The sequence below is a fragment of the Diabrotica undecimpunctata genome, chromosome 9, assembly GCF_040954645.1.
Source record: "Diabrotica undecimpunctata isolate CICGRU chromosome 9, icDiaUnde3, whole genome shotgun sequence".
In the NCBI taxonomy this organism is placed as follows: domain Eukaryota; kingdom Metazoa; phylum Arthropoda; class Insecta; order Coleoptera; family Chrysomelidae; genus Diabrotica; species Diabrotica undecimpunctata.
In genome coordinates this window covers 890160-902946 of record NC_092811.1, presented here as the reverse complement: position 1 = coordinate 902946, position 12787 = coordinate 890160, and the positions used below count along the sequence as shown (strand labels likewise).

General features: G+C 32.7%; 1 protein-coding gene across 9 annotated transcripts in view; it reads left to right on the top strand.

Moving 5' to 3' along the window:
* Liprin-beta (liprin-beta 1) overlaps positions 1-12787 on the top strand; it is an 88658-nt gene that overhangs the window by 54303 nt on the left and 21568 nt on the right. For 5 of the 9 annotated variants that reach the window (XM_072542514.1, XM_072542510.1, XM_072542513.1 and 2 more), the window contains exon 2: positions 2868-3441. The exons of 1 other annotated variant lie outside the window; for it this stretch is intronic. In XM_072542514.1, the coding sequence (XP_072398615.1) occupies positions 2898-3441 (544 nt within the window). In that variant the 5' untranslated portion in view covers positions 2868-2897. Of the gene's footprint in view, positions 1-2867; positions 3442-10253; positions 10389-12787 lie in introns of those variants that run through there. 3 more of the 9 variants (XM_072542509.1, XM_072542511.1, XM_072542515.1) reach the window with 3 other exon arrangements.

Sequence of the window (12787 nt, the reverse complement as noted above, 5' to 3'; positions counted from 1 at the left end):
CATACTTCTACCATATGTAGAGTCCCTAAGGGAGCATATCATGTGGCCACTAAAAAATGTCAACTCCTCTTCTTTATTAATTAACAGGGTGATTTGTGTAATTGACTATTTATTTTATTTTACTGTAGTGTTTATACGGCTTATTTGATTTTTTTAATTTTTGCATGATACAGTACACTACTATCAAGCATTCGACTGGTATTAGCTAAACTAAAAAATTCCAGGACTGGCTTTGGAAAAATTAATTTAGGGATTCGTATTAAATATTACACCCTGTATAAATTTTTTTTAAAATGCAATAAGTGATTTTCAAACTACATAAATAGCCAATGAAAACGACATATGCGACAATGTTGTCGCACTTTTATTAAATTTTTAGTGAACGATCAAATCTTACCAAAAATAAAACAACCATAATGAAGTATCAAATTATAAGGTAATTAATTTAAACAAATGTTATAAATTTCAAACATTTTAATTGAAATGATAAACTGAGTCACTGCACAACAAAAAACAGTAACTACTAACAATAACGAAGAACAATTTAAAAAAAAAAACTAAAAATATGTACATAGTTATGATAAACCCATAAATTAGAACTGGAAAAGATACAATAATGGTAACAAAATAAAAATAATTCAAAATAGATTTTCGAAATGGAACCCTGCAGCCTGTACACATTTTTGTTGCCGAATTGTTAATTGACGTATTGAATTACGGATACTCTGGGGATCGTTTCTAATAGTATTACAACAATGTATAATTCTATCAATTAATTGTTGACGGTTATTAATATTCACTGCGTAAACTAGTTGCTTCAATCGTCCCCAAATATAGTAATCAACGGGATTAAAATCAGGGGATCTTGAAGGCCACGAAATAGGACCTGCACGTCCTATCCACCTGTTGCCATAAACATTATTGAGATGTTGTCTCACTGCCAGTAAAAAGTGTGGGGGTGCCCCATCATGCTGAAAATACATCCCTCGGATAGCAACGTTCGCGTTGGCAAGTAAATTCGGCAAAATATTTTGTAGAAAGTTCAAATAGACCTGTCCTGTTAAAGGACCATCAAAAAAGTGAGGACCTACTAATTGGTTATTTATGACACCAATCCACACGTTAACCGAAAACCTTAACTGAGAACGACGTTCTCGAATAGCATGGGGATTTTCTTCTGCCCACACATGTGAATTTCGTGAATTATTTATCCCGTCTCTGGTAAATTGGGCTTCATCTGTAAACAGTGTCCTGTATAGCGTTGGTCGATTATTGTTAATCCATCTACAAAATTCCAACCTATCGATTTCATCTCCAGCATGTAGTCGCTGAACCATTTGAATGTGATATGGGTATAGATTATTTTTTTGTAAGACTCTACTTACTTTTGATTAAGTAACATTGAGTTCTCGACTTACTTGTCTAGTGCTTATTGTAGGGTTCATAGTAACGGCGTCCATAATGTCATCTTCCTGCGCTTCATCTACATGTCGCTCTGTTGTTCCACTAGGAAAAGTGCCATTTTCTCGCAAATAATTAAAAACTGACCCAAATGTTGGATGACTGGGAGTTCGACGATTAGGAAATCTCCTGCGATATTCTCTACTAGCAGCCCTACCATTGCCATTACAGAATCCATAAACAAATAGTATGTCTGCATATTCTGTGGTCGAAAACTGATGTGGCATTTTGAACGAAAGTAACAAAAGCTCTACCAAAACTAACACAATGTACTTAACGTAGATATGACAGAAGAAATATGTATTCTTGTACACATAAATAACAATTGATAATGTCAATAATGACAATGGGTATAAAATATCAAGAAACGTCAGACGGTTAACGCCAACCTTCATTTTAAACTTTTTTAGATTTATTTTTATTTAGTACAGTTGATGCAATGTATTATTATTTGACATAAAATTTTAATCATTTACAATCAACAAAAACTAACACATACAAGAGGTTTGACTTTTTAATCAATTTAATTTATTATTTATCGAAAATAATGCCCCAATACGATCTATGAGTAAAAATTTAAAATTGAAAAACAATTGATTCTATCGTAGAGATAATACAAAGTGACAGTAAAGATGTTAATTTTCTACGTATTAGATTATGTTGTAGGAACTCATTTTAATTAAAATGTTTGAAATTTATAACATTTGTTTTAATTAATACCTTATAATTTGATACTTCATTATGGTTGTTCTATTTTTGGTAAGATTTGATCGTTCACTAAAAATTTAATAAAAGTGCGACAACATTGTCGCATATGTCGTTTTCATTGGCTATTTATGTAGTTTGAAAATCACTTATTGCATTTCAAAAAAAAATTATACAGGGTGTAATATTTAATACGAATCCCTAAATTAATTTTTCCAAAGCCAGTCCTGGAATTTTTTAGTTTAGCTAATACCAGTCGAATGCTTGATAGTAGTGTACTGTATCATGCAAAAATTAAAAAAATCAAATGAGCCGTATAAACACTACAGTAAAATGAAATAAATGGTCAATTACACAAATCACCCTGTTAATTAATAAAGAAGAGGAGTTGACATTTTTTAGTGGCCACATGATATGCTCCCTGAGGGACTCTACATATGGTAGAAGTATGTAAAGTTCCTCATGACTCACCCTGTATATAGCGCTACCTCTCACTCTTACAAAAAAAATTGTACGCCGTTGGAAGACCAAGAATAACTAATAGAATGGTCATCACTATTTCCTGGAATTTAGTGCCTACATTTTTGATACTCATTTATAGAAATAATAATGATTTTTTATTTTCCTTTTAATTACAATTTACTGTGATTTATTCCAAAATATTCAATATATTTAATTTATATTTTCTTATAAATTACCAGGAACTTATAAATTCCTAGTTTGTAAACGACATGAGGAAGATGTGTAAAAACGGACCGGTCGTAACAGCTGCCATGACCGTTTTCGAAACCCATCGACTAAACTATAACAATAACAACAACGCGTGTAAAGCGAAAGAGAAGACTCCTATCCCGGATTACCGCAGAAATAACTCTCGTTCCCCAACAGATGAAACTAAAAATAAAAACGGTTGTTTAGTTGACGAAATTAGTTTTGAATCCGCCGTCAGGAATTTCGATAGCATCGCGGAAGACGTCCAGAAATTCTGTTCTACGGATTCACTCAAACGCAGAGGCGGCCATTCGATCATCAAGACGGATTCCCAATCGGACACCATCAACATCACGCAAGATACGCGAGATTTTGTCGAAGACGACGCGTACGGGAATGATGTGATCGCGAAGGGCGGCGCGGCAGGGAGTGAATCGAACAGTGACGAAGAAATTAGAGATTGTAGTGCGAGTGAGACGTCGGATAGTGAAGAAGAGAAGGAACATTTGATCGGGGAGCTAGAAACCATCACGGAGGAATTATCCGGTACGCAATCTGGTCAAGGTAAATAATGTTAGAAGGGATTGTGATCATTAAGAGGTGCATGCGTCAAACAGGGATTAGATTTAGCTTTACTCGTTTTTAAAAAAGTAAGAACTCAGATAAATTGATATTTACATAACATATACCTAGAGTGTTTAATAAATATATAAACGAGGGCTAGAGAGAGATAAACGAGAGGTAACAATATAATCTTGAACTAGTATTTTCGTCTTGAATGCATCTGATTTGATTAAAATCTTACAATCTCTTTATATGGTTATATTTTATTTATTTATTTACGTACTTGCCATTACAATAAAACCACGTGGAACAACTACACTATATACAAAAGTATAAATAAGTAGAGTGAAAGTATGAAACATATTATAAAACCTCACCAAATGTTATAAGGGTCAATATAATAATTGAAGCGTTTATTTGAAAAACAACATTTTTTGGCAAATCAAGAAAAACTGCCCAGCTTCAATTTATTTCAAGTCTTACTTTTACTAAGATATTCATTGGAAAGAATGAGGATATCAAAATAATTGAAGGGGTGAGTGGATGAAGGAAGTAAGTAACAAAAGTAAGTTTTTGAGAAATTTAACTCCAAAGTTTTATTGCTGGAACTTTTTTATTAATCGATTTTTTAAACCGATTTTTTTTATTCTCACAGGTAGGATATGTATAAATTTTATTGTAAAAACAAAAATCCCCCCGATTTTTAAAAACTTGTTTGAAAAATATATATTTGTACTTACCTCTTTTATCCAAAAACTTTTTTCTGTTAGAAATTATGTCTATGCCAAAATGAAGAGGGTATGTGGACTTACCTCCTTTATCTAGGATAAATATTTGCATTTTCTTTTGAATAAGAGCTATAACCAGGAAAAAAATAACATGGATGTCAAGTAAACACTTATATTTTTGGTTTTACAAAAGACTGACAAACACTGAATTTCTAAGCAGCTTTTGAATCAGTCTAAGGATATTGTACCACCTTCTTAAAATTTTTGTTGCTCTATGATGGCTTCATAATACCACTTATCCCTTTCTGGAATGAAGCAAAGCTGTTCTTTTAGATTGTCTACCTTTTCTTTGCTTAAGAATCCAGTATTTTGGATATGACTTGGAATGTTGAATTCTTCAGGTAGAAGGGATGAGAAATTTTTCTGCTTGAGGATATATACCATTTTGAAAGGTGTGTAGTAATCGTAAGACTTCTTGAAAAGGTATGATCCAAAGATATCTACGCGAATCCACTGTATTCCAGTTTTGAAATTAACATTTTCATTAAGAAGATTTTTTTTCTATTCATTAGTTTCATGGTTTTCATAATATTTTCCGTGTCTCTAAAGTGATGTTGCATGTCTATCACCATATTTTTCTTGGTTGAAGAAACAATCACATCACGATATTCATCAGGGATGTAAATGTTTTGATGTTTCTTTAGTCGTTTCTCAATACGTCCAAATGCTCTATCCGAGTCTAAGTACGAGTGTCCTACCTCTGGAAACTTGTGCTCAATCGTTTTAAAGATGCCTTTGCCCACAAGATACTGAAACAAATATACCATCAAAAATTTTTATTTTGCCCGGCACACGAGTCCGTCCACAAAACTAGATGATATTTTCGATTGTTCGTAGAAAACAACTAAAAATTTCCGAGCTACCTCTGGAAGCTTGATTTTCGGTCCATGTGCAGAAAACGGTTTTTTCCACATTTTTGGTTATTATGTGGATTTCTAAGTTGTAAAACCACATTTGTCTAAGATAAAAGGCTTTCGAGGTACTAAGCCTAGGTAGGGGCATAGTTTGCTTTAGATCCAATGTTACATACACAGTGTTCTCTGATTTGCTAGCAAATTCTCTATCTGCTTTTTGAGATTCAAACGCTGATTTGTAATTTTCAGCGTGCTCTTCATTACTTTTGCCAGAATCGCATGTGCTACATGTATCGCTTTTGGGATAACCAAAAGACAGATTAAATTCATTATTAAAAATGAATCGGTATGTAGCCTCTTTTATTTGAAATTTTTCATTTCTTCCGTCAGTTCGGCATTTGTCTAGGTAAAGTTTATGCATTCTAGGGATCGAAAGTTGCGGTGAAAGATATTTTTTGTGAATATTACAATGCCTGGAGTAGTGCGACTCTTCTGCTGGGAAACTTTAAATATGCTCAATGACGTAAGCAGCCACTTCATCAGGGGTCTTGTTAGCTCTGACTGCGTGTTTTTCCCTACTGTCCGGTTCAGGAGCATTTTTCCCTGATTTTATTGAAGTTTGGATTAGGTCAACCTTTTTCAAGCTGATTGCAAACAAGGAAATGAAAGCCCGTTTGCATACGGTAGTTTGCCGGCCACTACAAGTTACATTGTATTGGTAGGTGGCAGTTTTATGCTTTAATGCTCCAGTTTTCTTTCTCATTGGTTCCCTTTTTTAATGCTCTTAATAAAAAGGCAGTTTTTTGCATCTAGTTTACATCTAGTTTTTAGTAGGAAGAAAATATTGATTCCCTTTCCTCTACAGTTATTGACTGAGAACACTTGTAACGGCAATTTTTTGTACGGTTTTAGCGGATTTTACTTGGCCTATTTTAGAAATGTAAGCCAGACCACTTTCTCTGCACTTGGCACGTTTTCGTGCTTTCCATTCTTTAATCTTTTTCTGTCTTTTTCTAGTTACTTTTACTTTTAGTGGAAATATTTTTTTCTTGGTTTTAGTGGGCCAATTAAGAGCCTCTTCATTTCCATTTTCAGGAAGAGCAACGATCTCATCATATGGAATTTACTTGTAGTTCAAAACTTTTTATTCTTTGTGGTATGGATGAAGGAAGTAAGTACTTTATCTTGTTACTTACCTCCTTCATTCACTAGATATTTAAAGTAGTATGGTCAATTACCTCCTTCATACGCTGGCTATCTCAGTTATTTTAAATCATAGAACGCTGGGGATAAGTGGAAAATTTAATTTAGCACTTACCACCTTCATCCATGCGGATAACTCATTTTCTTAAAAAATGTCACTTACTCCCTTCATCCACTCACCCCTTCAATTGTTCAAGTTGATTTCATATTTTTATTGATATTTTAAACAAAAATCGGTAGAAACTTAGCAAAATATATTGCAAAATGAACATAATCGTTGATTGAATAATTTGGGTTATTCAATCAACGACATAATATAATATCCTCGTAGAAATAACAAAAAATTCTATGATGTCTATTCGCCACCACTGCTATTATCATCTCTAAATAGTTCTACGACTGGAGTATGGTCCTTGGTTTCCCCGGTTCTGGTTCTAGATTAAGATAAAATTCTTTATTTAGAGGATTCTTGAGATATTTAGTTAACTCCATTAGATCGCGAAACTTTGGTTGAATTATTTTATTTTTCGCTTTATTTGGTATCAGAGTTATTTGTTTTGGTGTTGTTTTTCCAGTAATGGTGTGGAACGTCCATGGGCCGTGATAAGTTTGACGTATTAAAACTTGTCCAGGATACTTCTCAGATATTTGGTACATTCTTGCTGGTTTCAATGAAATTTTTGGTTTTGGATTCTTTAAAATTCGTCCATAAAAAACCAGTCAGTTTCTTTCCAGCATTAACCATTTTAAATGGAGAAGGTTTAGACCTTGACTGCCCAATAAGATCGTCCCGTTCTTCTGCGATCATCCAGCAGTTAAAAAAATTTAACAGTGAACCAAATACACCCAGAGACGACAACTACTCATCACCATAGAATGATTTCCTGTATCAAATGATGTATGGGGCATTATCCAAAACTCTAGCAGATAGTTCATGTAAACTTGGAAGCAGTTTTTCTTTCAACCATTTCACAAATATCTCCATAATCTCCGATTTTGATTTTGACGAAAACACAAGATCCTTTCCATCAATAAAACCATATTTTTCAGTCGCATGCAATATTATATGTCTCTTTCGCTCAGTATCGGGGTGTTCTATGGATTTTATACTCTCTCATACTGTGAAATCTGCTTTATTCCACCTATAGCAAAAATCCACGTTTCATCTAAATAAACAAATGAAGCGTGTTCTTTTTTAAAATTATTATAGTTTCTTAAAAATAATTGATGGATTCGACCGTTACTTGATGGAAATTCATTTTATGTAACAATAAAACACTGAAAACTTTGTTTTCAAAACTTCCACAAAATTTATTTTAAATTCTTATCACTACAGCTGTTTCGGCTAATTGCCTTTCTCAAGTGATCTGTTTTTGGCATGGGTTTACACTTTATAGTCTCTAATGAAATAGGTTGAGGAGGGGAGAACTGTTTGTCTCAAGCTGGTCATTCAGAATTATATCTGTGTTTTTTAATTTGTTGATTTCCATAGATTCTAACAAAGATAGCTTAAGGCCTTTATTTTGAATGTGTAGAATTTTAAATTCGTCATTAAAAGAATGATTATGATCTAGAAGGTGAAGTGCGTATGTAGAATCTGTTTTTCTATTATTGAAAGCCCTTTTATGTTCTGCTATTCGTTTATTAAAATTTCTACCTGTTTGACCAATGTAAGTTTTTGGGCAGTCGCCACATTTAAGTTTGTACACACCACTGTGTAAGTGTAAAACTGTGTTCTTAAAAACTAAAAACTCGATTCTTTTGTGAACGACACTAGCTCTTTTACAGAAGGTTTTTTCATTATTTTCCATTTTGAACTTAAACCCAATGTGAAAATTCTCCAGAGACTTACCCTGTAAATTTCGAATGTTAACTCCCCGGCACAAAATTCTGCTACGTATATTGCCAATATTTGTTAAGTTTGACAATTTATTACTTTTTTATTTGTATTCCGATTTTCAAGATTCTTGCGTTAGTTTGTAGGTACAGCTGCTTCCTAAAAAAAAAACTAATACGACTCTTAGTAAGATTTGATCATTTTGAGCAGTGTATTTGATTGATCTGACATTATATTATATTTATTATGACAGACAAATAATAAAATAAACAAACAAACAACAAACAATTGATTACATATGTTAATTCATAAATTGTAATAATTATTAAGGTCTAAATTTTGATATTATTTTGAATTCTTGCATTTTATACCTAAAGAGTATATAAATAATAGTTTTTAACATAAGCAGAACCACAGTTTTTCTATTATTAAAAAATGGAGGGAACACGAAACTCTCAAAAGAAAGCGAGGGTCTGGAAGATCAAAACTATACTAAATTTAGGTATGTAAAAATAAAATTAATATTTTGTAATATCTCCATCTGCATTGATATACTCCATTCGCTAACTCGGACATATTTTGACAGATTCATTGTCGGAAACCTACAACACAACAATTCCTACTTCTCAGTATTAATACCTCAAGTATACTACTATTGCAGACTTCTTTCTTTAAAAAAAGAAGAATTATTCTAAATAGTGGAAGTGTATACTAAACCCATCAAATTTTGGGTAGTATATATTTAAAAAATATATTTTAGTTGTTATAATTTAACATAACTATTTTTTATTATATGGTACAGATAAATAAATATTGATTGTCGGTAATTCGCAAAGTTCTATTTTTTTTACTATTTAGTTTGTTTACTATTAATAGTGGCTATGAGTACATGTGCTTGGTAGTATAGTAATTTCCAGTCACTTTTAGTCTGTCAAAAAGTAACTAACTTCGCAAAAAAATAATTACTAAATTTACTAGACAGTTCGGACTGGGAATAGCGAACCGAGTATAACAGCTTGTAGTCTTCGGTCCATCTGCTATGAAATTTTCTTCTTCGGAGATCTCTAGATATTTTTGGTCTTCCAGAACCTTGCTTTCTTTCGAGAGTTTCTTGTTCTCTCCATCTTTTATTAATATTAAAAACTGTTGTTCTGCTTACGTTAAAATGGTTCGCTACGGCATATAGTGACCAACCATCTTCTAATTTCGTTTACAATTCTTGCTTTTAGTTTTTTGCTAGCATGTGGAGCCATTGTTTGAGGTTGAAAAGAATGAGTTATCTGACAAATTTTAAGATTTGGCAGTGACAGTGACAGTATGTAAATAATAAGTATTTATCTTTCAAAATACACTGCTCAATTTTCTACAAAATACACTTTAAGAGTCGTATCAGTTTTTTTTAAGAACTAGCTGTACATGTATTGACATCGTTTGCTATTATTCTGATAATAAACAATTTTTACTTAGATGGCATTATACGAGGGTAAATAGAAGCGTTGTATTTTCTCCTAAAGATATTAATTTGATACCTAATACAAAATGATTTACGGGTATTAAAATTTCATTTGTCTATGCTGTTGGGCATGCACAAATAAGTTGGTGTAGCTTATTTCGCTATAATTCGCAAATCAATCGCTGACAGAAAGAGATTTACTGATGAAAAGGAGACTTAGAAAAACCTATCAAAATACAAAATCGCTAAGAAACAGAGAAATTTCCCTCTTAGTGCTCAGATATTTTTTCGCATTAATCACATGAAAATCACTAGGTGCCAAATGTGCGGATTATGAAGAATCTATTCTATACTAAATGACACTATTTTTTTTATTTTGCCGCTAACTTGTGTCGCCAAAAAATATCTTATAAAACAATGTTGTAATTACACAATGGACAAAAAACGAAAATTTCTAATAATTATTTCTTCGTAGGGAATCATCGTTCAAAATAAAACTCAAAAGTAATTCCCCAAACAATAAAATCGGATCTAAACCTCAACTATCGACAGTTACCTATGTTGTATATTTGGACAAGGGCCAAATCATATACAAATACTAAAATAGAAACCATAAGCCTCAATGATACTCTTCTGGAGCGCTAAGAGGTATATTTTTCGTTTGTTATCAGACGAATTCAGTTGAGAATTACCAACTGTACGTGGTCGATGTGTTTCAAAAAGTTTGTTATTATTAGAATAGGAGAAATTTGTGTGCCGAACGGTGATTTGTTTGTTTAATATGCGAAATGGCGTGTTTTAGTTGAATTCGTGTAAGTAAAAACCACTTTCAGACTTTAAATGACAAAATATTGAGAAAAACGTTCGTTTCTGTCCTCTTTACACCGATATAAAGAGAGATGCAGACGTTTAAATACTTTTAAACGACTATCTACTTTCTCGTTACTGTCTTGTAGTCCTACAGTATATTTCACAAATTTGCGTCGATTTTGGATTAGTGGTGAAAGATTTGGCTTAAACGGTCTACCATGCTGAGAAACATAATAGCAAATTCTCACATTTGAAGCACTGTCGAAGACAGTCTTAACCCTTTCATTACTGATTTCATTGTAGCTAAATAAAACTGTTTAAAACGACTTTAATGATATTCGTTGATACGTAGAGACCTAACAAAGCGATTAATTTTTTTACATTGTTGCGTGCCCTTGTACCATACAAAGGACATGGGAAATACATGTGCCATTGTGGGATAAATAAATCCCATCAGTAAAGAAACAAACTTATATTCAAAATAAAAAAAGTACATGTCACAAAAAAAACATAACTTCTTATGAATGATGTGGTAAAAAACAATTTTTACATAGAGGCACATTGCACGCTCTACAAAGTTGTAGTTCGAGTTTCTGATTTATTTTGTGAACATCTAAAGCACCTTCTCCTAGTAGATATTTGTTATGGTAAATGGTCTTCAACGTTGATCATCTATTTCTGTCGTTTATATATTCTTCCAAGACGGCCACTTATTCGTCTTTCTACATTTGATTTCGATCTTTCTAATTCAATTAGCTGTTCTGCTAGTAGTACCAGAAAATTCAAAAGTGAAAATTTTGTATTATCTTGTTGTACACTTCTTTATGCAAATCCTTGTAAATAATCCAAGAATTTACATTAGCATACGTATGGTGTTGGCTAGAGTTTCAACTCGTTCTCCTAGAGTTGCCGTAGCGGTGTGGATTCTTTTCCCGAGTAAATATTGATATTTGAAAAAATCACTTCGTTGTCACATTTCGTTCCCTCTTTTTATAGGCTTCATAGGAAGATACTGCTTCAGGGTAGATCTTCCTTTGAACTTAGTCATTGATTCGTCGATGGACTGATAGGAACTCTCAGTTCTCGCCTTCACAAAAGTTTGTTTCAAACAAGAAACCACTTCATCGATGTAGTATGTTTTTGATGTATTACCATTTCTTTCAGGATTCTTATAGTAGGATTTAGATAGCAGGAATAAACAACTTCTTCTTTAGGTGCCGTCTTCTTAGCGAAAGTTGGCGATGACCTCTACAAAGTCTTCCCTATTTTGGGCTTTCCTTATTAAACTTTGAAAGTCTGCCTTCTATTTTCCCTTCTATGATAAGCTGAAGGAAGTTATACCTGTCGTGTCTAAATATGTATCCAAGATAAGACGTTTTACGCTACTTGACAATTTCTGTGAGTTCACGTTCTCTATTCATACGCCTTAAAACTTCTTCATTTCTAACGCGGTCGGTCCATGGAATTTTCAGCATAGAATAAACAACGATCTCTTGAAACAGCGATCTCTTTTATGATAGAATTCGAAAGTGATTCGTTTTGTGATCAGTAGTGTGAGGTAGATGGTACTTTATCTCAAACTTCTCAGACCGAACTGGACGAACAGATGCCAGCAGATTTTTTTAAATCCACTGGGACATGTATATCCCCACAGTAATGAAAGGATTAACGTACGAATTCTCACGACAGGGAATGTCTTCAAGATTATTTTGTCTATGCAAGATAACACTTGTTGCTAAATTGTATTTAGAGGAGGTCTGTATTACCCTCTCACGTTCATATCCATTATTTTTTCCACTTTCTTACGAGTAATTATTTTTAAAAAATCCTCTTTCGAGTCTGTTAAGTAACAGAAATCTCTGGGTAATGAAATGAATCCAGTAGAGGTGTCAATAGCGACTTTACCATTTCCAATATCTAAAAACTGCTTCGAAAACACAATTGCACTTTGATCTTGTTGCAAAAATACTCGCATGATATTTGTAATTGGAGCGTCTCTGGTTTTTATTTAATATTTAATTGATTATTATTTTATTTTATTAAAGCACTGTAATAAAGGACGCACAAATGTGCATGCGTACATGTCAAAATAAAGGTGCTTTTATTAAAGGATGACATAAAATACGTCTTCAATTTATTTTCTTAATCATAGCTTCCTTTGATAGTCCTAGTATGGCGCCATCTATTAGTTATATTGCGATTTAAAATTACAGAAAAACTATTTTTAAGGTATTTCCGTATTTTTTTTTTAATTATCTTTTATAAAAACCTTCTCCTCTCAACAAAAAAAGAATTATCTAATTTGGTTCTGAATTGATGCCCGAGCAAACAGTTCGTCGATTCATTTGTATTAATATAGATACTTTTCACACAAAAAATGTTCTTTCTCTTTATCTGAATT